Source organism: Xiphophorus hellerii, chromosome 1 (genome assembly GCF_003331165.1).
Source record: "Xiphophorus hellerii strain 12219 chromosome 1, Xiphophorus_hellerii-4.1, whole genome shotgun sequence".
In the NCBI taxonomy this organism is placed as follows: Eukaryota; Metazoa; Chordata; class Actinopteri; order Cyprinodontiformes; family Poeciliidae; genus Xiphophorus; species Xiphophorus hellerii.
The window spans coordinates 15,164,230-15,191,935 of NC_045672.1; the positions used below are offsets into that span (position 1 = coordinate 15,164,230).

A 27,706-nucleotide genomic window follows, 5' to 3' on the forward strand; every position below is an offset into this window, starting at 1 on the left:
CAACCAAGCCCTCTTTAAACAGTTTCTGTTTCAACGGGAACATTTATTTAGTCCCTGCTGCGCTTCATGTCCTGTTTACTTTCTTTTTTTAGGGACTCATTAAATTAGAGGTGAGGTTTGTTGTATAAAAGAGGGGACAGGTGGAAACCGCTATAAACAAGGAGCTGTTAGATAAGTGTCTCTTAACGGACTCGTTACTTTGCTTCACGGCGGACGGGATGTTTGTAATGACAAGACGTTCAAGTGAGGGCTTGCTTTGAAAGTGAAGGCAGGAAATAACGCACGCAGCCCCGCTCAATGGCACATTGTGCGCAACAGGGAAGTGAACCTCGGCTGCTTTTCTGCACTGCTGAAAGTTCTCTACCCTGTTCTCGAAGTTAACTTTCTCTACGTCACAAATAAGGAAAGAAGGAAACCCGCCTTTACAGCTTTTAGAAGAAACGACGTCGGATCTTAAAGCGAGTTCTTGATGCAGAAGTGCTAGAAAAGGAGGATGGTCGGAGTGTAGGAGATCTTTTGAGAAGGGAGAGAAGGAAAAGGCGACGACGAAAACTGTTTCTACACCCAAGCTTTACGAAAGGTAAGCTCAAATGCGGAGAGGACGTGTTGTACCTGTGGCAGTTGTGCGTTAAAACGCGGGGCCTCGCAGCTGCGGGGGGCTCGTTATGTATGTGTGCTAAGCGTAATGAGGGATGCTGACTGCGTCTCTGCCATGTTGTGGTGACAAAACAACTACTTGTTGCAACAAGACCCTAAAAAACAAAGTGTCAGCGTGAAATACCTCTTTATATCCTTCGCATCTAATCAACTTCCCTCCCTTTAAACATGACCAAGTATTGTTTTTTCACAAATAAGTTGCTATGGCTAATTCAAGTTACGCTACACTTCCACCCGTGCCTTGCTCCATTCTGCTGCTCCACAGCTTAACGATGTTTATGTAACCTTAACACTGACATTAACCAGATTTGCTGCTAATGCACTTCATATCCCACCATAGCAGGTCTATTGTAATCCCGAGTAAACAACCGCTCACTATGAGCGCAGCTGCTCTAAATATGTGGAGTTATGAAACGAAGGCCGCCACCAGCTTGTTAGTCTGCCAAACATGAAATATAGTGTTTGCGTAATAAAACCAAGTCAAGCTGTAAAGCCACGTAAACATGATGGTGGGCATTAGCGGCTCTTACTGAGCCACTAAGATGCCTCAGAGTCCTGGAAGAATCTGGTGGGCTCCCCCCACAGCTGTTCCTGCTCTGCACTGCAGCAAAGAGGAAGACGGAAGTCTCTTGTTTTCTCTTTCAAATCTAATAAAATCTAATAAAACCACCCCTTTATTGACTGATCTGGATTATACGGAAGAGGATTAGGGCCACCGAAAAAAAAAAAAAAAAAAGAATTCTGAGATTAAAGTCAGAATTCTGACTTTCTGATTTTAATCTCAGAATTCTGACTTTAATCTCACCACGTTAAAGCGATGGTTTTACAACCAAAGATGTTTGTTGACATTTCCTTTATCTGCTATCATTTTTAGTCCCGTATATCTATCTAACAGAAGCCTCTATGTAGGCCTATGTAAATGGTATTTTTTTATTTTTTAGCTTCTGAGCTAAATTGTACATGTAATGTTCTCATTGTACAACATTGACTCCCTGCATGAAAATATCACACAATACCCCTTTGTAACATGGATCTAATTACCTGTTAGGTCATTCATTTTATATTTATGAACAGAAAGTGTGAATAGAAATGTAGAATGAAAACATGTTTGGTGCTTATTGTGCTGATTAATGCAACCTTTGTTGTTTAGTCCAATAAAACAGCTCGGTTTCTCATACTTGTAAGTGAGGTACATCTGAATGTAAAGCAGCCTACTTTCAGCCAGCTGACTAGGAGTGTGCAGCAACATGTAGGAGAGAGGATGAACTGTTCTTGTGCTATGCTTCATACATTCAGTAGCAAGTGGTGGTTTGTTAAATGGGCCATACGGCTCTCCACCCAGGGCGCCAGGGTGTCAACTGCATCAAGTTTACTGTTGCCAGATGACCAAAACTGCAAAGGTATAAAAAGATAAAGAGCCAAACAGTTGAGAGAACAACAAGGGTTGAATCCGTCAGGTTTGTTGGCCACATGGCCTTTCAGATTGGCCTATGCATTTTGTGATTGTCAATCCATTCACTTTCTTTCCTAAAGTCCACTAGTTTGGTAATATACTCAGGGTTACTACCCATTTGCAACCAAGTTGTAACTTCCTGGCTTATGTCTGGAGATGTTGTGTCAATATATCCACAGATTGTTATTTTGCTATTTTGTGATTTGCACCAGTTCCTCCTGTATCAAAACCCTCATCCACTCCCACAGCACCATGCTGTGAGAGTGGGTGCTTCTCATACTTTGTAGTTGAGAGGGTGTTCTTACAAGCTTCCCTTTTTCTTATATGTAAAAATGGTCATCATGACCAAATACTTTTACTTTGTAATTGGATCACAGGATATGTTTTAGAAATGTCTTTGTCCCACATTCATCTCTGGTACACGGTACCTACTTTACTTTCTGAATTATATGATGTCTGAAATTGCCATGCTGTTTATACTTGCCTGTTATTGTTTAAACATGGCAGCTTTAGGCATCTGGAAATAGTCCCCAAGGATGAAGAAAACTTGTGTAAGAAGTTCAAATTCTCGATATCTCTGCCAATTTTAGCTTTTTCCATGGTGTTACCCACTGAATCAGTGTGTGTAAGGTGTTGCCTCAACACGCTCCTGAACCTCTACAGTTTGATAATCACAAGTTGCAGCAAGCAGTCTTTATTCATATTTATCCATAGGTCTCACACAATGAATTATTATTAAATCACCTGTTTCAGAGACATGAGAGTTTAAATAACAGCCTCAACCCATTTGTTACAAAACTGTTCATTTAGTTAAAAATGATTTAACTGCAAGTGGAAATTAAATTATGTTGTAACTTATATTATCTAGGTTTTTTCAAAGAATTGCAAAGGATTCTGATGGCTGTGGCTATGAAGGATCTTTCATAGTGGAGTTACAGCGGCTCTGAGGAAGCCTCTGACTAAAGACGTTGTATAATAGTCTGATGAAGAGGATGTACACAGTTCATTTGATGAAGAATCCTTTTACCAGAGCAGTCCCCAAAACAGAGTCAACCTAATTGTTTTCATGTTTACAAAACTCTGGATTTCAATGTGAAAATTATTTCTAAAACAAAATATAGAAAAACTGTGTACAATTTGTAGAATAAATGATGTCCTGAGCACCGAACTTTTGTTTTCAGGAATAGCTGAAGCTTTATGTAATTGAATACTGAAAAAAACAACAATACAATCTGATAAATTACTAAAAGCCCCAAACTAGTGTGACATTCATGTCCATTTTGTATAAATGCATGTATATTTGACCTAAAGTATAATCCAGGAGGAGGAAGAAAAACATGACTGACATTGTTGTTGCCGTTGAACACCGTGTAGGATGTGGGGTTTGTTTTTCTAATTGTATAGTGAACAATTTTTTCTTGGCAGAACTTTTCTGAAAGGCAAAAACCTGTCTGGGCAGTTTTAGGAGCAGCACTTTTCATGTACCAACCTATTTTTAGTTCAAGTACGGACAACTCTTTATATATTTAAAGCGATAATAACAATACTGCAAAGCAACAGAGGCCATTTTTATGTTTGTTTCACCCTTTTAATTTATGTATGCAAAGCTGCATTGTCTACGTTTAACACATTTAACACCCTTGTGGAGAAAGCCACATGTTTCTGGCAATACATTCTGCTGGTTCAGATTTACACTTTATTTAGTATATATATAAAAACTGCTCACAAAATGTACACTTTAGTTTGTTTTAGCTTATTCATGCTTTTTTTAAATGGGCTGAGTTGACCCGTTCTTACATAATAATAATAAAATATTTATTCATTTATTTTAAAACAACTTTCAGGACACTCAAGGTCGCTGTGCAGTTAAAAACCAACAAACAAGAACAACAATTGGAACAAGAAGTGCAATAAAGACTATAAAACATAAAATAAGATAGAAAAATAATAAAACAATATCAGATATCCCATATCACGTAATGATGTTCAAACTGAGTGATGGAGATAATTTGGCATTATGCACGTCAGCGTGACATATGAGGTGAAATGTGTTTTTTATTCATCAATATGCTTTACCTGAATTTGACAAAATACAGGTTTAAAATATTTTCTTAAACAGAGGACAGTAAACTGGTACAGAGTAGATTAACATTTTAAAAAGTTATAATACATCAGTAATTTTATGCAATGCTGTTGCTTTAATTCAAAGTCTTATCAGTCAAAATGCTGAGATGTCCAGATTCTCCTCCAGCTAGTTAGTCATAATCTAATTCATGCTGATGTTCAAAGTCCAACAGATGACGCTGTAGTTGGCATTGTACTTTTGCTATTTAGTTTTTTTCAGCAGTTAATTCCATAAGAACCTCATTCATGCCCAATACATCTGAAAATATATATACCTGGTGTACTGAGGTGTATACGTCTGTCAGACAGGTAGTTATGAAAGCCGTCTGAGTTACTTGCTCTTTAAGGCAACAGCTGTGAGTCTGTTGAATGACGCAGACGCTCATGGAGACATCTGTCAGCACTGAGAACAACAGACAGGACAGGATTTTTTTTTTTCCGTGGAAAAATATCTTAAAACTGTATCTTTATTTCTCAAGTGTCACTTTCATCTATCGTCAAAGTGAGTAATTCAAATGCCACCCTTCTTTTTTTCTGTTCTCTGCACTGGTGTTTTCAGTGTAACCAGCAAGCTTTCACAACTCACCGGCTTTGAGGGAAATAAGGTGCACCTGGAAAGTATTTAAAACGCTTCACTTTTTCCACCTACCGTATTACGCTACAGCCTTATTCAGTGAACCATCAAAATCAGAAATCCTCTGTGAAAATACTTTATTGAGCCCAAAGGGAAATTAAATAACGTCATTTCCTCATTAAAAACATACCCCCCACTGTTGCTTTGGGTCACTTCCGCATTTTTCATAAGTCCTTGAATCTCCGGGGGCAAACATCTGGAGTGCCTAAACGCTTGCTCTCACAAAGTGCCGTCTATTTACTCAAAGGTCTGCTAAGAAACTTCAGTCCTCTGCCGAGCTTACAAAGCAAGATCACAGTTTTTAGCCATCTCTGTTCAACACTTGAAAACAACATTCAGTGTTGTAAAGAGCTTGCACAACTATGTGTAATTAATGTTAGTCATCTTGTGGAATGTGACTTAAGTGTTTGTGTCAGCATGTCACGAAACAAATCAATTTGTCTCAAGGTCTTGTCTTTAGTGAAGCCTTGTCAAAAGCACCTGAACAGAGGAAATTTCAATACTGTGTGGTGAACCTGCATGAGGTGGTAGTTGCGAATCTCATGAGACGACGTTTGAAGTTCTGATGACAACAATGTGTCATTTTATCTTCATTGTAAGCTGTAATATTTCATCAGCGTATTCACATTCGAAAGTGGAATCCTATGCCTGTAAGCGCAAAAACATTGTAAAAGTAGGTCTACTTCTGTTTATGAGAACTATAATGATAAGGTTAACTAGTTGCCTGGAAAATTAAGACAAGCTTCATGTCTCAACACACTTAACATGTGAATATGATAATACAGTAATTGGGAGGACAACGTTACTAGTTTTAATGATTTCCATGAAATAGTTTATGAATGTTTTACAGTTTTAAATTTAAAATTACAAATGTCAAATTTGTAATTGTCAAAAGCACCCTGAAACTTTAAGCATTGAACATTCAGTTACAAAAATGCTCAGAGTTGCCTGTTGAGCACTTGAAAACAAACACCCATTGCACAACGTTGTGCAATAAATGCCAATTGTTTTGTGGAATCTTGCATGGTCAAATTCCAGCGTGTTTGTGTTAGGACATCATGAAACATATAATTTGTCACAAGACAGGCGGATTGGCGCAGCGTCTGCAGTGAAGCGGGCGCTGTATCAATCTGTCATGGTGAAGAGAGACCTGAGTCAAAAAGTGGAGCTCTCGATTTACTGGTCAATCTACGTTCCTACCCTCATCTATGATCATGAGCTTTGGATCATGACCGAAAGAACGAGATCATGGATACAAGCGGCCGAAATGGGTTTTCCCCGTAGGGTGTCTGGGCTCTCCCTTAGAGATAGAGTGAGAAGCTCGGTCATCTGGGAAGGACTCAGAGTAGAGCCGCTGCTCCTTCACATCGAGAGGAGCCAGTTGAGGTGGCTCGGGCATCTGGTCAGAATGCCTCCTGGACGCCTCCCTGGTGAGGTGTTCCGGGCACGTCCCACCGGGAGGAGGCCCCAGGGAAGACCCAGGACACGCTGGAGGGACTACGTTTCTCGGCTGGCCTGGGAACGCCTCGGGATTCCCCCAGAGGAGCTGGAACAAGAGGCTGTGGAGAGGGAAGTCTGGGCCTCTGTAACAAGGCAGCCTTTTGCAGCCGGATTTTACAGTGAGGATAAAAAGTTGAGGCAGAGTCAGGTGGAAACAGCAGTGGTTTACACACAGCATCAACAATCATTTCACAGGTGAAACTGCAGCCTTAAATAGTCCCAGCTGTGACAGACCAAACCACCTTTAATACACAGGGGAATCTCAATTCACCAATCTCCACCTATTTAAATAAAATACCTTTTACTAAATACAAACATTTCCACTTACTTTTTATAAATATTTTATGTTTTATCTTACACCATAATGAAACACCACAAAACCCATAAACAATTCCCCCCCACACTTTTCAATGGCCTCTCCCAGAACCTATAAATAGTGTCTGGAGCGGAAGAAAATGGATGGATGGATAGATGGATTTAGTTCTGTTAGAACAGGGGTGTCAAACTCCAGTCCTCAAGTGCCGGTGTCCTGCAACTTTTAGATGTGCCCCTGTTGCACCACACCTGAATAGAATAATTAGGTCATTAGCAGGACTCTGGGGAACTGATCTACACAAGGAGGAGGTAATTAAGCCATTTCATTCCAGTGTGTTGTACCTGTTGTGGCCATTTATGCTAAATTTTTGTAGTTTGTAATTTCTACCAATTTAGTTTTGTTCTTTGGGTAGTGTTAAGGAAGAATAATTTATAAATTAACTTTGGAAAAAAAGTTTGTCTCTCTCTTCCTCTGGATCCCAAGTCCTCTCAGCGGGCGACGTGCGGCCACAAGGAAAACAACAATGCGTGTTGACGTCACAGAATTACAGAGTTTAATCCCATACAAAGCAACGTATGAATTAACAACAAAACCCGCAGAGGAACAGAGATATACATTCATTACCTGAGACAGGAAAAAAAAAAGAGAAAGAAAAGGCAAAGACGCGTCTTTGGAGAGAGCTGATGCAAAAAGCAAAATAGTGGCAGCTATCTGAATTATTACTCCTGTGCACAAACTCTTATACTGAAGGTGTGTCTTTCCTTTTTAATATATTCAATTAAGGCGTACCACTGGTTGACCAACTGGAAGCTACCTTGGACACTCAGAAAAACTTAGAACTCCCCCTAATTTACGCCAAAGATCAAAGGCCATTTGCTCTCTGGTTCGACAAAAGAGCAAACAGCTGCATCCTGGCCTCCTGGGTTCTACGGTCATTTGGGTAAAGAAAAACATAAGATAAGATTTCACAGATACCTGTGGAATCCGGAGTCTCTCCCGTTATCTCTCCTTACATAAATTCTCAGGACAAACTTAAATCCAGTAATTTGGTTCAAAGAGAGGTTATCTTCACAAAACACAGTTTTGCTCCTCTGCACCCAGCACCTCAAAAGATTGAGTCTTGCCAAAAATAACACATAAAATCAACAGAACAAAATGAGGTATAATTCCTTTTCTAACCTATGAAATATAATATTCAATCCTAAGTATACAGGTTAACACAATCATTTTCCAAAATCCCATTTAGCATAAATCCTGAGCAATTTTCTAATACTAAACAAAACATTTTCATTCAAACAATTTCCATTTGATTCTTTTATTGTCACAGATAGTACAATTTTCAAATACATTCATCATTTACTAGATTAGTAGTTCTAAAATTAGATAATACAATCTTCGTTAAAAACATGCTATTAGTCCTTAGAAAAATGTCTTAGAAATTAAATGTTAGTGGTTTCAACATTCTATGTTGTATTTAGTTTTACACCATCCCAGATGTTGGTTCTGGAAGACTTTTGATCTTCTGTGAACCAAACAGACTTCTCTCCTCCAGGCTCAAGTGATACTGCCCTCCAGGAGATGCTAATTTTATGGCCTCCTGTCCTCTGATAACACAGCAGGAGCCTCATTGAGAGATCCCCTTTGATCTGCATTTGGTTCCTGTACTTTGAATACTTACCCATCAATAGTTTAGTTTTAAATCCTTAACACAAACCTGTTCAAAATTAAGAAATTTGTTCAAAATAAGAATGTTCAATATACCTTTTACACATGCCGTAAGATTAACTGTATTAAGCACTAAAAATAATCATTTTTCCTCAACAGTAGTTAGAATATATTTAAATTAATTTAGAACCAAAATGTGTAATTAATTTTTATATTTGGAATTGTTTAGTTTTAGTTGTTAATTGTTAGACCTTCCCATTAATTTGAGTAATTAAGCACACACCGGGTGCTTGGTGGAGGTCTATAGTTTGGTAAATGTCTGGTGTGGATGGGACATTAAACATTAAATTGAGATTATTTTTCGTTTCGACTAAGTTACAAGAGATTTTAGTAATTATTTTGTCTCTACTTTTACAATAAATAAATCAATTCGGAAATGCGTACAAATCCAAAACCACCTGTTACCACCCACGGCCTTTATTGGAATTTTTGTGTTTTTGGAACAGAAGGCCATGACAGTACCTGTGGCACATCTTAAAACTGCAGGACACTGGCCCTTGAGGAATGGAGTTAGAAGAGCCTTGGGTTATGAATTTACCTGATGCCTTCATCTGTTCTTAATCCCTTATCTGTGAAACCAATCTGCTAGAGTCATCTGCATGGTGGAACTTGTGCTAGAGTTTTATTAATACAACTTGTCATGCCAGTACTATAAAATGCCCCATTTGCTGTTTACAAATTACCTGACATTTTGTATTTTCAGACCAGAGTGATCTGTGGCTGATCTAAACATTTTCCATTTGAATAAAAACAGTATATCACTTCAACTGTGGTTATCAGCCGAAGATAGTGCTGAACAGACCATGAGTAAGCAACCAACACAACCCGTCAACAGTGATGAGCTGAGAGATGGTCAAATCCTCTGCTATTGTAGCCAAATGTACAAATGCATCCCATGTTTAAATCTGGTGCATATTAAAGTTAGGGGGTGAAATTATCTCACTGCATTTTTGTTAATCTGATGCAACTCTTGCAAGGACTTGTTTATAAATAAGTATAACTTGGTCAGACCACCAAAGTATTAATGCTAATATTGGGCTTTGCTGAAGGAGGTTGTTCTCATTATATTTACAGAATTCAAACCACTTCCACATCTTTAAAGCTTTCCAACCTGTTTTGTGAACATTTTGTGGGTTATTCTACCTTCCTGCCCCATTTGGATCCACTTTCTCTTTATTTGGCACTTTGCTTAGTCAATATTGGATTAGATCAAATTGAGGACATATTGTTTTAGTAGTGTTGGTGCTGAGTGATATATGGTTGATTCTCTGGGTTTGTCTGCCAGACCTATCCACCCCAGTGACACAGAACAATCAAGCAATTTAGTAGGTGAAAAACAAACAAAACATGGTGCCAGGATTTGATTTAGAGTTGGTCCAGTTAGAACACAAGGACAAAGAAAAAGGTCTACATTCCAGCCTGTGGTATTTCTACTCTCCTCGAGATCAGCCTTAACTTTGAACCTGATGTTATGTTGCTGTATTGAAAGTGCAATATGGTAGTGGCCTACCTTAAAAGTATGTATCACACAGAGAACTATACTAAAATGTTGTGGAACTGTAATTTTTGAAGTTGTACTTGTTAACACAGAAGAGGTTACATATCGAGTTCTTTTGTAGCAATGCAAATAAATATTTCAACCCTTACAATTCTTCTGCTTTTGAAATTTTAGTGGATTTTATTCAACAGTAAATTGACATGCGTTATGAGGCAGTTATTAATAAGCAGTAAAACTGAGAACTATTTGGCTGGCATTGCCCTGTTGATCAGGTGCACTCAGCAATTCATAGCCAGGCCGACTTATTGTTGCACAACAACTCGAATTGCAGTCAGCAAATTAGCTCCAACTTCCGCTCTCTAACTCTAATGGGTTTCCTTGTCAGTGGAGCAGTAAACAGGGTATTATTGATGGGAAGCTTGGGATGATTTTCATTCTGAGTTCAACACAGAAAAGCCTATGATGAAACGTATGAAGTTAAAGATTTGCATGAGTGATTGAACTAACTTGATGTATGTTGGTAGCCATATTTTTCTATTGTATGTGGAAAAAATTCTTACACGCCTAAGGATATCCTGCAGTTCTGTAAGTAGTTAATTGTGCAACAAACAGGATAATATTATATGGTAGGTGGAAATACTGTCATCACCCTTCATTGTGTTGTGGAACGTTACCCAGAATGTTGTCTGATTGTCTTTAATGAGAAGGTAATGCCATGTTAATGATTTATCGAAAACGGTTAGAGCAGTTGAAGATAAAGAAAGCAGTCATTTTCATTTTTTTACGTGTAATAACTCAATCAAATTCTAAACGACCAAACAACTGACAGCTTACATTATAACGTCACATATGCTTTGCACTTTAGACACCAGTTTACGTAACAATACCAAGCACTGTTTGGTTGAAAATAACTAATCTTGTTTCATATAGCCAGAAGTGGATGGATCTTGTTTATCTTGTTTGTTTCTCACAGTCACTAACTCACGTCACCGTGACATTTGAAACTGACACTGATAGAAGTGGATAAAGTTAGTCCAAGCTTAAAACCTTGTAAAAGCAACAGCGTTCCTGAAAACGTACAACTTTTTTTAATACATTACACTAATTTGTTTTATTGGGATTTTAAGTCATAGACCAGCACAAAGTAGTTTGTGATTGTAGTAGTTTCCCCTTATATATATATACGTAAACCTGCTATGTTTCTTGGTTTCATGAGACATTGAAGTCACCCACAGGTTCATTTAAAAATTAGGTGATTTCCTAATTTGTAACAAGTGTAACAAATGTAACAAATGTAATTTGTTACACTGGATGCTATCTACTGGTGTCAGATTGCAGTTATTTGCCAGTGGCTGAAATCAATGCATGCTAGAGTCATATTTCTATGATGTTGTTGCTTGTAAAGGCACTTGATGTGTGAGGATTTCCTCCTTAAGCTTAACCGGAAATATGCAAACTGAGTAATACTTCATAGAAGACTTAGATTTTCACAACTTACTAAGTTGAAAAGAATGACAATGTGCTTATTCATTTACTCTGACTCAACACAAGCTGCATGCCAGATGCCTTGACAGCAGGGTTGGCTTTACGCCGATCCTTAAGTCCTAAAATTTTAAGAATAGGAGTTTTAATAATTATTCAGAATCGAGCATGTTTACCTTAAAAATAGAAAGGGATTGTTAATAAGATATTAGCAATTCTGATAGGATTGTTAATATACTATTAACAGTAGTTAGTTAATAGTATATTAACAATCCTATCAGAATGATTTAATTCTCAAATCATCCTGATTGTCACTAATCATCCTGATTTGAGAATGAATCATGACTTCACCCTGTGTTATCATAAATGGTTGTTAATAGGACGCCTTAAAGCAAAGAAGTGACACAGAGCAGTTCACCCCTCTTTGTTCAAAGCTGGTAAAGCTTACAGGATGTTCTGCACTGACATGTTGCCAGCAACAGATTGGCAACATCAGTGACTACATCTGCACTGGAATTTGGGATAAATACAAATTCAAAGCCAAAGAAATGAGCAAAATACTCATTAAACTAGTTTAATTGTAAAAATGTTCCACTTTTGTCTGTCCACAGCTAATTTTCCCAAACATTTTGGTGCGCATCAACACGTTTTGTTTTTTTTTAGGAAATGTGAATTGAATCTTTGTGCTTTTTTTCCTCAGAGGCCATTTTTCCCCAGTCTGTTATTTATTGTTGAATGATGAACTCTGACCTTAATTTAGGCAAATGAAGGCTGTAATGCTTTGGATGTTGTTCTGGGTTCTTCTTTGGCCTCCTGGATGAGTTACTGTTGTGCTCTTGGGGTAATTTTTGCAGACAGGCCAGTCTTTTGTAGATTTTCCACTGGTGGATAATGGCTCTCACACCCTTAGAAACGTCTTTTCAAGACTGATTTATGATAGTGAATTTGTTTCTTAGTTGTTCTTAAATGTATTTATATCGGGGCAAGATGTTGTGCTATTTGATATTTTTTTACTTCATGTTGTTAGACTCTGCTCAAGATTAGATTTGATTTCATGAGCCCAGTGGTCTGGCAGTAATTCGCCCTGTGTGGTGAAACTAAAGATGACTTTCAGAAATGTGGCTAATTAAGGCTAATTTGCTGTTGTTTTTGTTTCAGCCATTTATTGGTGATTTTTTCCCTTGTACATCCACCCAGAGTTACTTGTCTCAGTTTTTTCTGTAACTTCTGGATCTTTTTTTTTATTAAATACCTTTTTGACTCTACCTACTGCTTGCGGCTTGCAGTGGATCCCTCACAAAACAAAAGAACAAAAAATGTGAACAGATCTGTTCATAAGGTGAAAATATTTTTCATATGGAGGTAGTGTAGTATAAATAGATTTCTTTGTCTGAGAATTAAGCATAGACCTTCCAAGGAGGCCTATACAAACTGTTTAAGGGAGGAGTGAGAAATGGAGTCAGTTTAGTATCTTACTGTGTATAAGCGGCTGTAGGTAGCATTGCTGCCTTGCAGCAATTTTATCACTTCTGAAGATTTTAGTCTATGTTTTAAAACTAACTGTTTATTCCAAGTGAATCATCTAATCACATACTTATATGTGATTAACATTTAAGAGGTGACTAAACTTATAACACTTAATTTTGTTATATTCTGTTTTCCAGAACTGCCTAATTATGGCCCAGTGGTTGGAGATGAGTTATGTCCTGACTAACATGGACGATGAGCGAATCAACGCGCTCTATCCGCCAGACACCTTCCCGATTGAAATCAGGCATTATCTTTGCCAATGGATGGAAGAAAAAGATTGGTAAGACACTGATGCAGAGATGCATGCTCATAACAGCATATACAGTATGTACAGTATCTTGCAAAAGTACAACCTCTTGAACTTTCCCACATTTAACAACCACAAAGCTTCAATATATTTTTATAGAGTCAACCTGTTTGTTTATTTTTAATCTAAGTGCATCTGTTTTGTCAAGGCTTCAGAAGTTTCGGAAGTTTCTTCAGAGAATATCAATGAAGACCAAGCATAGCACCATACAGATCAGGGATAAAGTTATGGAGAAGCTTTAAAAAAAAAACCAGCAATTTTGAAAAACAGTAATCCAGCTCCTGAATTTCTCACTGAACGCCATAATCTGAGCATGTGAATAGAGTGGCGCCACAGCAAATCGAAAAAGACATGACCATCTACCTTAACCAATAGGCATGGCAAGTAGCTACAGAAATTATAGTAAAGTCCTGTTCATTTTAAAAAGGGCGTTTACTATGACACAGGAAAATACGGCAGAAAAACTTGAGTTAAAAAATCTAGAGGGTGACAAAAGAGAAACATTAGCTTCTTCGGAGCTAGCTGATTTTCACTTCATTGTTATGCACTACATTTTGTTGATGTATCACAATATCTAAAGAACAAAACACAATGAAATTCATGGTTGACAAAATGTGAAACAGTTGTAGGGGTAGGAATGCTTTTACAAGGAGCCGTACTGCAGTTTGCTTGTTGTCTGTGTGATAATGGATCCATTAGTGTGTGCTTACATTTTCTAAATGTACGTGTGTGGTTGCGTCCTCACAGGGAAGGCTTCAACCCAGACCAGTCGGACAAAGAGCAGCTCGCGCAGGCTTTACTGAGCGATTGTATCCTCCTTTTAGAATCTGTTGCTGAGCAGCAGAATATAGTGGAGAGGATGAAGCTGTTGCAGATAACGAAGAACTTGGTGGGTGGATAATCAGATTCTTTCTGTTAAAAAAACAAAACAAAAAAAGTTAAATATTTGATCAAATAAAAACAGTGGTAAGAAAAATGTTGTCATGTGATTTTCATACGGAAGGGTTGAACTAGACATTGCTGGATATGTCTGTAAACATTTCAGCAAAATGCTTAAAGATATGCGCCACATATCAGGTGGAGCTGATACATGGCACATTGAAAATCAGAGCTGCATTTACAGATGACTCGGCCAGCTATGGAGTTTGCTGTGAAGATCAGAAACATTCTCAGGCAGGAGAAGATGATACTCTGTGAGGTAAGAGACCTTTTATATTTCTTATTTAGAATAGTTGTGACGAGCCTTAAGATGATGCAAGATATCCCCCACTTTCCTTACAGTTTTTAATAATTAATTGAACAGTTCTCAATCTAATTTAAGTAGTCTGTATTCTCCTTTTCTTTGGCTAAGCAGTGTATATTCTCAAGTATAAATCAAATCACCATAAGCTGCCTGTTATTTGTCAAAGAAATTGACTTGCAATTTACCGTATTTTTCGGACTATAGAGCGCACCATACTATAAGCCGCAGCTACAAATTTTTTGAAAAAAACCAACAACAAACTGGAAACATACACATATATATAAGCAGGGCTATAAGCCGCTGGTAATTTCCACTGCTGTCTGTTTTCCATAAAGACGCAGCAGAGGGCTGCGTCCTAATAAATCTGCTTGACTTATTAAGGATGCAGCCCTCCGTCCTCAAAGCCGAACCATGGTTTCGTTCACGCGGAGCTTACGTGCAGCGGTTCTATTTCCCTCCTCAACTTAAAAGCTGCATCATGAGAATTTGAAGAAATTTCTCCGTCGTGCCTGCTGCTAGCACGTGCTTATTCTAAATGAAAATTAGCGCTTTCTTCTTTGATTTCCAATTTTGACTTCCAATGATTCACTTCCTGCTAAAGAGCCCCCTGGCGGTTGAAGAAAATCCACAGAAAAGCCGCACCGGGCTATAAGCCGCATGGTTCAAAGTGTAGGAAAAAAGTAGCGGCTTATAGTCCGAAAAATACGGTGCTTTTGATGCTCTCCAGTTCTCTGCAAGTTAAAATAACAATGTTCTGTGTTAGAGGCACACCCCAAAACGGACAGAAGGAAAGACTCCTGACTTTGAGGATTTGACTTTCATGAAGAGTATAGTGCTTCAGCTCCAGGACCGCAGAAAAAGAATCCACAGCTGTAAAGAGGATATGAACTGGGAGATGGTAAACTATGAAGCTTTGCAAGGTAAGTAGTATTTGCTTTTCAGCTGTGTGTTGGTGTATAATGCACCGAAGCACGGGGCTTTCATATTTTCATCATTTCTCTCAAAAACGTTGTATGAATCACTTTAATATTCTCATTATATCTACATAAAACATGTAATTAGCGAATTCATGAAGCATATCAAGTATTATAACCTACATATAATAACAATTATATTTGTGTGCCTTTGCATGTGTCTCTTTGATCTGCTTGAATTCAGTGGACCAAAATTTTCCCTCATTTCAGTAAATAATGTTAACGCTAAAAAACAAAACCAGGAGAAGTGCTCAGGGTCTTGCTTTTATTTTTATCCAAGAAATGTTATCTTGATGCCTATGTAAAGGGCACTGAAATGTATTTGACAGAAATGCAGTCGTATTGTGTGTTCAGTGTGTCACACATGCTAATGTTAATTGTTTGCATCCACAGCCGTTCATGCAAAGACTCCATCAGAACATTCACTCAGAGAACTACAGATGCTCTCGAAGAAAATCCAGCAGCTCAAGATAAATCAAAGCAGTCTAATCCGGGTGAGACAATATTAACGGTCTTTTGAGTCATGAACATAGTGGTATTTAGTTTAACATTGTTTGACTATCCTTATGCTTTCTGTCCTTTTGTTATGTACATCTTCATAAATTAACAGTACACACAGAGAAGATGTAGCTATCTGGTGGAGACAGCGACAGCTATCTTATTATAGGGATGGGTTTTACGGTAAAGAGCCCTGGATTTGCAAGGAAGTACAACAGATCTTTGGTTCACAGAACACTGTCCCAGAAAGTTTTATAATATTTCACCTTTTTGCGTAACTCAGTGATGATTACACACTAAATTATAATCTAGTGTTCCTTTTAATTTAATGAATGAATCAAAATTCATATGCCACTTTCCATGCAAACGTTCTCATTTACAAAACACATACTTGATAATTGTATACTCACACCAATTCATATACGCATGCCATATATGCTTGCTTTGGAAACAGGCAAAATGACATATTCATATGGCTCTCTTTTAACAGTGGCTTTCTTCTTGCCACAATAAAGACCAGATTTATTAAAAACATGAATAAAGGTTCTTCTGTTGGCTGATTTTCCGAGCTAAGCTGTGGATAATCTCAAATTATTGCTGTTTCCTCTTAGTGTAGGTAGACATCCATGTTCGGTAGGTTTACAGTTGCGATGTACTCTTTCCATTTCCAGGTGACAAACTGAACTGTGCTCTGGTAGATGTTCAAAGTTTTGGATATTTGTCTTACAACACAACCCTTCTTCACAAACGTACAGTACAGACCAAAAGTTTGGACACACAGTCGTGTCCAAACTTTTGGTCTGTACTGTATCTCTGCTGTGTTTCTTAGTCTTCATGATGCAGTTTGTTTAGTAATGTTCTTTAACAAACCTTTGAAGAATAGATAGATTTTGTATGCTTAAATATCGCTTGCCTTCCACGTCACAATTATACACTACTTGCTGCTATGTTCATCTATCCATATACAAATTAACATTTCTGCTGTAAAGTCTGTTAGCATATTTGTCTAGTTTTATGTCCATTCCATGACTGAGTAGTATTTAGATTTTGGGTGTTGGTGTCAATATATTAATTTGGTTGTTTGCAGGAATGTTTGGGGGTGTTCACAGAGACTCTGACCAAGCTGAAACAGTGTCAGGATAATTTCATCATAAAGATGAATGTATGGCAGTGGGAGCAGCACAAATCCGTTATAGGATATCCTTTCACTGATGACCTCAGCCATCTGCAGAACTGGTGAGATGTTCCCCTTTCTACTTGTGCCTCTGTGCTTTGCTGACTCTTTCTCTTATCCAAGTGAAAATCATGACATTATGTAACAATATCAGATTCTAGTTCAATAATCCCATGTATAGTTCCTGGTTTCTAAAAATGCGTTTAGAAACCTCTAAACACCTTTAGAAAAGTGAATGTTTTTTCTCCAAAAGCAGATTGACTGGAGTTTGACACCCTGTGTGATTGTCTTTGTGTTGATGCGAGACTGGTGACCTGAGCTGGATGGATGAACATCTCACACATTGTCATGACTCTTTTTGAGATTAGGATTTAAAAAAAAAAAAAATCTATCTTCATCCTTTGTTAGGTCCGAACAGCTGTTTGCGGTGAACAGCAACCTTAGACAGGAGTGGCTGCTGATCCCTGATCTTCCAAAGGAAATCGGAGAAAAACTGACATGTCTTCTTCAGGAACTGATTCAGAGGTACACACCTGTCACACTCTCATATTCTCTGATATAGGATCAAGTATTCAGCTCAGCACCCCCTAAACCTAAAACCTAACTCTACAACACCACTTCTTCTTATAGGGCCCACACTTTGGGCCCTATAGGAACCCATTAGGACCCACTGCTCCTTATTTTAAAAAAAAACTCTTTAAACAGGAGGTGGTTTGGTTTAGCTAAAATTGGCTAATCTTTCTTGAGTGGTCTGTTTTTGTGGAGAGTAGAAATATTGTTTAGCGAACCATTGGCAATTTTGCTGCAGACTGACAGTGACAGTGTGTTGAATGCATTTTTCATTTTTCAGTGTCAGTAACCTATACCAGTTAATAAAAATTAACAACGGATTCAATAAAACAACTATAAAACATTCTTATAAAGCTACTGTCCTTAATAAAATTCCTTAATTTCTGTTAAAAGTGCATACATTGGTGAGCTTTCTTGCATATAGTGTCTAAAGGCTTGCTAAAAGCATGTGGACACAGAGGGAGATGGCATTGATTATTTTCCAGTCAAAGTCTGGTGCTGATCCCTGATCAGGGTCGTCTGACTTGGAAAGAGACACAATAGCAATAATCTGCAAATGTGAACATATGTGTGGCTTTGACATGTTTGTGTATAAGACAAATAAAAGGGGGAAGAAAACCCAGCCGTTTGGTGAACCACTGGAGGAGAGCAGAGCATCAGATTAAAAACATCATTGGCTCTGGCACTTCATCAACCAGCACATAATAGATACACAGAGATTTTAATTTGAGACATAAAGGGCATCATAAATAAAATTATTATTATTATTATTATTATTATTATTACCAGAATCAATAAATTAATGATCAGTAAAGTGCATATGACATCATCAACTCGTCTACACACTTTTTAGCTAGATACACTTAGTGAAGAAGACATGTTGTATTTTTTTTGTCATTGATAACATTTCTGCCTTTTAGCTCTTTCGTTGTGGAAAAACAACCCCCTCAGGTCATTAAAACTCAGTCAAAGTTCTCAGCAGTTGTGAGATATCTGCTGGGGGAATCATTGGTGTCTGGGCAGCCTGTGACAATGAAGGCACAAATTATTAATGAACTCCAAGCCAGAAACGTGAACCTTGCATTGTGGTGAGTATCATATAAAGCCGCACTAGATGTTTTTTTTATTATTATTATTATTTCTCTTCTCCCTAATGTTTTTGTAATGAAGCAAACATATAAAATTGTGTATATAAAACCTGTACTTAAAATTATGCCAAGAAAACTGAATGTGATTGGCTGCTGTAATGTAGCAGGATAAATCAGAGCAACAACCTTAAAATCATGCTGCTCACACTGAAACCCTGTTTTCCAGAAAAACCTTAATTTGAGCGGGACATTTAACGGGAGCCATCTCATGTTCTTCGTTTAAATATTTTAATTTGTTCAAACTATGCAGTAAATAGAGCTTGTTTGTATTGGCATTTGAAATTAAATGAAAAAAAAAAATCGAAGGTCTAATTAAAGTTTAGGTCTCCAGTTTCATTTGGAAATGGTAATCACCATATGCTGCATTTGGGAGGGAATAACCTGAAATCTGTTATACACAGTGACAATGTCGGAGAACTCATAAACCACACAGCAATCCTGGATAGAAACACAGCCACAAAGACCACAAATGCCAACTTCAGACACATGGTATTTAACATTTCTCATTCAGCGTGTCACATACTTGTCGAATTTTCCACCTTAAATATTTTGATCTTTTTCTTCAACAGTCCATTAAAAAAATAAAGCGAGCAGACCGAAAGGGAGCCGAATCTGTGACAGAGGAGAAGTTTGCGCTGATGTTTCTTGCAGAAATTTTCATCACAGGTCATGAGACTCCTTTCAAGATACACGTACGTATATGTTGATTCAGCATATATTCAATCCAATATTGAATATGCATCTTTTTTAAATTACTGCAACTCAATAATGAAAAAAAAGAGGAGGTAAAATTTCTAAAAGGCCACATTTAAGATGACATTTAGGGTCATAATAAAGTTGTGCAAATCCAGAACTGCAACTCTTTCTACCTTAACTGTCACACTGAAAATGCTTACATGTTAACTAATGAGTCCATTAGGACACCAGTGTCCTCATGATAGTTAAGGGGTAAACTCTCACTGAAATAAAAAACTATACACACTAAACTTCATAAACGTTACTGCCATAAACATTACAACTTTGTAAGCATACATGATCTATTATCTGTTGTTACAGATAAACTCTCAGCCTGTGGTCGTCATTGTTCACGGCAGTCAGGACATCAACGCAGTGGCCACCATCATCTGGGATTGTGCGTTTGCTGAACCAGTAGGTGTCAAGTTGTTACTGGATTTCCATTATTCCTTCATGTTTCTATTTCTCAACTCTTCTCGTCCATAAAAATAGTCTCTCTGAATGTTCGTCACAAGTTGTACAAAACTAAAGCATGTTTGGTGTCTTGCCTCTGACAATTGACTCAGGGAACAACCCGCCCAGAAATTATAATTAGTTAGCCAGGAAGGCAATCAGGAACCAAATATTCAAAATATTAAATTCCTTTTCTGTGCATGTTTTTCATCTCTATGAATGGCCTGTAATGTCTACTTTTTAATCTAGTTTTATCTCTTTTTATGTGATCATCCATAAAAAAATTAAAATACATTCTTTGCAGTATGCTCAATGAACTCTGTTGGGAGATACTGTAGTTCCATACAATTTATAGTGAACTATAGAATTGTAGTTCTAACCTGTTTTGTTCCCCGGGCAAACAACCTCTCCAAATGCCCCGACCTCACCAATGGGGGGCACAGACATGCTCCATCGTGACACACCTTTTTAAATCACCTTGAAATCCTTTGATTCAAAAATCTTTTTAATTTTTAAAAATTAAAAATTTAACCCATAGTGAAACATTTATGAAATAATGTGTACTACCATTGCATTTCAAGGAATTCATGCCCCCCAAGATGAGGTGCCGCCTTGGGCAGCTGCCCACATCGCCCATATCAGCCTTGGCTTGCTGCTCAAAGGGGCAGCAGCCTCTAGAAGGTCTACATACTCTTGTCATATCATGTCATATTATGCCTTATTTTCTGTTTCCGTCTTAAGGACCGAGTACCCTTTGTCGTCCCGGACCGTGTGACTTGGAAGATGATGATTGAAACTCTGAATGTTAAATTTTGCTCAGAGGTCGGGACAAATCACCACCTGAATCCCTACAACAAGCACTTCTTAGCTCAGAAGATCTTTGACCAGCCTGAATATGCGAGTGACTTAAGTGACTCTGTGGTTACTTGGTGCCAGTTTAATAAAGTAAGCAATGGTGTGTAACTTTTTTTTTCACAGACATCAGCTGGCGTACAAGTCTAAATGCTATCTTTAACCTTAACAGGAGGTCCTCGCGGGTCGAAATTTCACTTTCTGGCAGTGGTTTGAGGGAGCAATGGATCTAACCAAGAAACATCTGAAGCCCTACTGGAGCGATGGGTGAGAAGATGCTTATTGTCTTTCAGTCAGTAATGAAGGAATCCCATGATATTCAGTCACGATGACCACTGTTTGCTCTTCTAGGCTGATTTTTGGTTTCATTGGAAAGCAACATGTCCACCTGATTCTGAAAGAGTCTCCCAGCGGGACTTTCCTCCTTCGCTTCAGTGACTCAGAAATCGGAGGCATCACCATTGCTTATGTATCTCATGAGAGTAAGTGTTGGCTTGACAGCTTTAATTACATTTATTTTGAACCATGTGTATCATTTGATTAAACAGTTTACTGACAGGTTGTAATTTCAAAAGAAAAAAAATAATAATTAGATCACTATTTGGTCTTGGATAGCAAAAGAAATACCGTAATACCAATATACCGTAATATCCAGACAATGTTGAAAATGTCTGTTGATGTTGCATGTTTATGCTTCCATTTTTTTTTTGTTTTGAAAAGCCATAATTTTTTGCTAAGTTATTGTCCTTCTAATGTGTCAGGCTCTATAGGTTGTCTCTGAAGCTGTCACCTTTTAAAAAAACATACAAAAACCGTTGAACTACGTCTAAACTATTGGTGTATTCACCAACAGCCAGAAATCAAGTTAGCTTTCCTCAGCTGGGTCAAAATAGTTTTAAAAACTTCTGAATCTAGAGTGTCCATCGTTTTTCAGTCCGGTTCACTGATGATGAGTTCACTGGAACTCATCAATGGCCCCTAAAGGCTCGCAGGTGTAAAAGAAAGGTGATTCTACAATGGAACCACCTTTCCAGATGCTGAAGAGAAAAGCACACCACACTTTGCTGATGTTTCTTTAAAAACATTAAAATAAACAAACAACACCATAAAATAAAATTGTTCAACTTTAAGGGGACATACCATTGTGTTGGTTTTAACATGGCAAATGTTAAAAAAAATTAACAAATCTGAATACTTAAACATTTTCATTGACAGATCCAATATTTTTTTCCTCTAGATGGGATACCGATGATTCAGAACATTCAGCCTTTCACTAGGAAAGATCTTGAGATACGCTGCCTCGGTGACCGCATTCGAGACATCAATGAGATCTTGTACCTGTATCCAAATGTGCTCAAACATGATGCTTTCAAAAAGTTCTACACAGGTAAGGCTGTACAAAGTGACCAAAGACAGTTGTATGTTAATTTAAACTGATCGGTTGTGGGTGATTTGCTTTTCTCTTGATTGAAACAGAGCAACAGCCCACCAATTCGGGCTACATTCCCGTAAGTCTGCAGACTAAAGTTGGCACGTAAGTAAAGTCAAGATTTTTCTTTTATTAGCACATCTCGGCAGTTTTGTGGAGATTAATAAATCTTGTTTTAAGGTGAAACACTGAGTCAGTCAAGAACGAATCAAAATGCATTTGATTATTATTGTATTCAATGGTCAAGCAAAGAAAATGAGACTCCCTGGCTAGTCCAGGAGAGTGAAGAAAAGATAAAGTGGATCGCTTTAATATTCACCAGCTACGTAAACATGGAAGTTCCCATCAGCTTATCAAAGGAAGCACATTTTTTTCACAGCTTGTCTCTGCAGCTCTATCTTTGGATAAAGCGGGGTCAGTAGGTTCAGATGAAAAATAACTTCTCAGAAGACTTCTGTAAATCAAGTTCTGTTTCCCCAGTGAATAAGCTAAAGTTGTATTTCGTCATAACGCCGTTCAAAGTGCTTTAGATGATCAAAACACAACACAGCAACCAACCGTTAGACAAGCAACAAATATTTTATTTTGTTGTATTTGATGTTGAATACCATCCTCAAAATCATCAAGAATAACCATCGTCCAACACACATCAAATATATCAATCAGTGTTCCAGCTGTTTTTAATCATAAGCAACTCTTAAAACAGGTAGGGTTTTAGCTTTGATTTAAAGGAAATCAGTGTTTGGCTGTTTTTGAGTTTTCTGAAACTTAAAATTAAATTTGAACAAACTTCTGAATTTTTTAAGCTTGTATACAGCGATGGCCGCATTTCTTGTAATGTGCAAAAATGCTTCAAACCAGTTAATCTTTCATCATTGAATGGAGATGTAAAATGTCTCAGAGTATGCACGCATGCATGGGCAGGGTCAGTGTGTAGAGAAGTGATAAACATTATAAATGTTTCAACTAATTTAATTAGATGTTAAACGATATTTCTTTAATGTGTCACAAAATAAAATGTATTATGTTGTGCCAGTGTCAAATATATCAAAATCTATCTGTTTGCAGGGTACCAGAGATTGATGGAAATCATGTCAGTGGGTAAGTTGTGCCGCCCCCTGATTGTAGGGAACCATATAGGAAACTGATCATGTGACACACTAGGGCCAGTTGCTACATGTGCCGAGCGTTGATCACAAAAGGATGAAATATCTTCAACATCCTCAGACATTTGACCACACAGCATGCAAATAATTTCCACAAACGTGAAGCGTTCGGTAGGTTGCTAAGCAACTTCTGTGACTGTCTTGCGGTTGAAGTTTGAGCATAGTGTCTTCTGCCATAAATGTCACAGGTAACGTAAAAGTCCTGGTTATTGTATTAATGTTAGCACCATTCTGTATGAATAAACTTAATCTCATATTAATATTTACAGTCATTCAATAAATTTGAATATGGGTTCCAATGAGGGTTGCTTGACAGATTACAAGTACACTTTGAAAATAACAACCTTTAGGCAGGTATTAAACATACTGTTCATCAGACCCACATTTCTGCATTAAGAATGTTTTTTTATTGGTCTGATGGAATATTTTCATCTTGATTGTCACGTTTTCATTAGCTTTAAGCAAGAAATCATCACTATGAACACAAATAAAAGCTTTAAAACATCAGTCTGTAGGGAATTAATCTATATAAACTGTTTAACTTGTGAGCTGAGTTACTGAAATATATGAAATTTTCATTAATATTCTAATTTACAAGAATAGAATAGAATATGCTTTATTGATCCCCAAGGAGAACATGCTTATTTGTTGACAAGCTACTCCATCTAAGGTATTAAATACGCATAATACAAATATAACCATGTGAAACAAATCTTATTTATTACTATTTATTTATTGAATCTGACTGTAGTTGACAAGGACCGCCAGCGTAAAGCTGGCTCAGACTAAGCTCTTGCTCTCATTCAGCTATCCATTCATCAAGACAGGGTGGAGTAAAATGACAGAGGCAAAAATAAATAATAATAAATAGCATCTGAGAGGGTGTTTCCATAACTGGACATACCTTAAGTCTTGAACAATCCTTCCTGAAAAGGTAAACGTGCAAATTTGTCTGTACAAAAACTGTGTAAAAAGTTGCATTTCATGCTCATTTGACAAAGGGATTCCTTTTTTATGCCCGTTGTAATTTTGCTTGAATTGAATAAAATATGGTGCATATTTGAAGTTAAACAATTTAAAGAGTTTATTTCCTAATTTATTTATTGAATATGACTGTAGTTGACAAGGACTGCCAGCGTAAAGCTAGCTCAGACTAAGCTCTTGCTCTCATTCAGCTATCCATTCATCAAGATAGGGTGGAGTAAAATGACAGAATAGATTTTCATCAATTAATTGATGAAAATTAATTAGAAAATTGTTAAAGTAATTTCTAATTCTAAAATTCTAATTCTAAAATTGTTAAGTAAGATTGATAATGGCATAGGTATGGCTAAATTCTTATCAATTCCCGTCACTAGAAAGAAAACAATGAAATTATTGACACAGCTTTTTACAAACAGGACATCACTTAGTCCTCTCTTATAAAGTGTTTGTGTACACAGAGAAGGATCCAGTACAAACTCATGTTTGTTTACACCATGGCTAATTCTCTGTCACATGCTGTTTTTCAATATGGCTTGGTTTTAATAATCCTGTATCTTAAGTTTTCTACAACTTTTCATATATTTGTTCAGCAAGAAACTTCATTACAAAGGCTAAAATTATCTTGTTCGTTATGTGTGTCTGTTTCTGTGTGTACAGTGAACTGAGCGCGCTGAATGTCGAAGACACCTACTCATTGTAAGAGTCATTTTATGTGCCAGCTTCTCAGTCTGTTCGCACAGACAGTTGTTGAACTGTAGCCACTTTTTTGTGTGGAAATTCAAATCTGATTTCCGTTTCTACAATACAGAAAGTTCTCTTAGTTTTTATTCAACCCTCCCGCGGTCTTGGTGTGTCACGGTCGGACAGCGGGCAAAGGGGTGGGGTACACACACCAAAAAAAATTGAACGTGGGATCAGTGCGACCACGCCGGACTGCTCATTGATGTGTCCAAATGACCCAATGTCTTAAGACCGCAGGAGGATTAAATTGATCAAATTTACTTCTAGAAACTAGATTTTAAAAGCATTGAAAATCTCAATTTATTAAACCACCTGTCTTTTAATTAAAAGCTTTATGATTTGCACTTTGCACTGTATTCCTTTCTGGATGATTCAGTGTTCAGTGATAGTGAAATGATTCCTCAGCTTATTGGATTAACTGTATATATTTTGTTTAGATATTTTCAGGTATCTATGGTAAATTTTAATAATAATAAAAATAATTTTGTGGCACAGTTGTCAACACTTGCTTTGCAGCAAGAAGATTGTGGTTCTGCATGAAGCTTGCATGTTTCTACGTTTTACCCATACATGTGTGGATACTGTATGGGTACTCAGGCTTCAGTCCAAAATCATGACTGTTAATTGGTCTCTCTAAATTATCCTTAAGTATGAGTGTGTGCATGCATTCCTGTTTGTCCAGTGTGTCTCTGTGTTGCCCTGTGATGAATTATAAATCTAACTATCTGCCTAACGACCACTGGAGGCCCTTCAAGGATAAATTCGTATAGATCATGAATAGATGTATTCAGCTGTACATACCGTTTGCTTGTAAACACAGACTGTAACCTGCTGCCCCTCCTGTTCTATCAACACAACTCAAACCACATGTACTGATCAAAATGATCAGCTAACAGACACCGAAAAAGGACAAGTTGTGCTAAGTTTACAATGTTAATGCAGGGTGTGGTTTTATAGTATCATAACTAGGATGGATACAAGATGGGTAGAACTATAGATCAGGACTTTAGGCTAAATATCCATCGGCATATAAAGTCAAGCACATTTTTATGGAGTTTTATGTCAGAACAAAATTATTTGTGTATTTGGTTCTTTGTTAATGTTTTACCATTCCTTACTCCACTAACTTTATGTTTCCCTTGATTTAACATCTGCAGAGATGCATTACCAGACTTGACTGTCCTCTCCATGTAAGTGTTATTTCAAAGTTTTTTTTCTCTGTCTACAGTTTTGTTTCACTTCTATTGACTATGCATTTACATTTCTTCCACTTTTGCAGGGAAGCACACTGCGACCCCGTGTAAGTGCAACCTTAAGATTGTCAAGTAAACAGTGATGTCACAGTTTCACAACCTTTAAGCTTTTAATAAATTTGTGAAGTAAACTTCATGCAACCTTACCGCTAACGTAGCTGTACTGTGCTTTTTACAGTACACTAATTGATGTTTGTAGCAGGCATAGATAATAAAATTCACTTTAAAAAATGCAAAAAATTATTTATATGTTTTAAAAAAATATGTGAAATAATAAAAAAAGTTATAAACATCCTTCAAGGCATTAAGGCATGGTCAGTTTGGTGCTGACAAACTGGTGCTGACAATACCATTTTTAAATACCACTTGGTATTTAAAAATGGTATACCAAGTGGTATTTTTTAAATACATCTTGGTATTTAAAAATACTATTATTTTAAATACCATTTGGTAAATGAATGGCCTCCCTTTAGTACAGCTTGATGAAGCAGCCTGTCTTTTATGCATGTGGAAAGACAAATGTTAAATGTCTGAAGACTGGATTTTAAAACCTAGTCATTTATTTACATATACTGTAGTGGCATGTTGTTCAATGTTAAAAGTTGTATTAGACTGCGCAAAACACTAATTATGTGTTTTTTATCTTCTAGTCCCGCAGATGGCATGGATTACGACTTTTATTTCAATGATTTTCCTAAGAACTCTACTTGATATTAGAGACCAAGGCAGATGCAAAGTCAAGACTCAAGACTAACTCATCGTTTATGACTCAAGTGATTGTGCTGTTTTCTTCATCGGGATCTACAGTTTGATTTGATTGTAAATAGAAACTTTTTAGGGCTAGAATTAGCCTTTTCAGGGCATTTTAGGCCATTTTAAAATGGCCACCCTTCTCAATTGAATATGGCAATTAACTAATTATGAGTTCAGTATCGGGCGAGCATCAGTTTAAAGTGTCCAGCAGCAGGATTTTTAGCACTACAGGGCTAAAAAGGGCTAGAGATTTCCTAAATGTTGAGGTGTAAGCTAATTTAAGCGTTTTAGTCCAAAAAATAGTAATTTTAATAACATGCGTTCTTGTCACAAATATTATTCTAGAAATCAAACTTAAAAGTGATAGGCAAAGGGCTTTTTTAATTTTTCTGGACTGCATTTTTTTTTTTTTTTCTTTTCCGAAGAGCTTTTTTTTTTTTTTGCGGCGCTAGTGGCTCGTATTTTTTTCCACAGTAGGCAGACAGGAAGGAGGGTGAGGAGAGGGGG

At 37.3% G+C, this 27,706-nt stretch overlaps 1 protein-coding gene across 2 annotated transcripts; it reads left to right on the top strand.

Annotated features, from left to right (window-relative positions):
- stat6 (signal transducer and activator of transcription 6, interleukin-4 induced) lies at positions 1–27,544 on the top strand. Of its 2 annotated transcripts, XM_032573673.1 has the most exons (22): positions 1–580; positions 13,054–13,199; positions 13,974–14,115; positions 14,350–14,424; positions 15,233–15,389; positions 15,837–15,937; positions 17,029–17,177; positions 17,524–17,640; positions 18,606–18,773; positions 19,235–19,322; positions 19,403–19,525; positions 19,890–19,982; positions 20,763–20,966; positions 21,046–21,140; positions 21,225–21,355; positions 22,111–22,260; positions 22,350–22,407; positions 23,371–23,403; positions 25,110–25,148; positions 26,351–26,383; positions 26,473–26,493; positions 27,097–27,544. In XM_032573673.1, exons 2-22 carry the CDS (start codon positions 13,066–13,068, stop codon positions 27,155–27,157), a joined length of 2,172 nt encoding a protein of 723 aa, XP_032429564.1. In that variant the 5' UTR covers positions 1–580; positions 13,054–13,065; the 3' UTR covers positions 27,158–27,544. The 2 variants fall into 2 exon arrangements, with proteins under 2 accessions (XP_032429564.1, XP_032429572.1); XM_032573681.1 differs by lacking the exon at positions 25,110–25,148.
- Positions 27,545–27,706: the final 162 nt, after the last annotated feature.

Coding starts and splice junctions, on each gene's coding strand:
- stat6 (XM_032573673.1), top strand. CDS start 13,066: ATGGCCCAGTGGTTGGAGATGAGTTATGTCCTGACTAACATGGACGAT. Junction 14,116..14,349: donor TGCAGATAACGAAGAACTTG/GTGGGTGGATAA, acceptor CTGCATTTACAG/ATGACTCGGCCAGCTATGGA. Junction 26,494..27,096: donor GAAGCACACTGCGACCCCGT/GTAAGTGCAACC, acceptor TTTATCTTCTAG/TCCCGCAGATGGCATGGATT.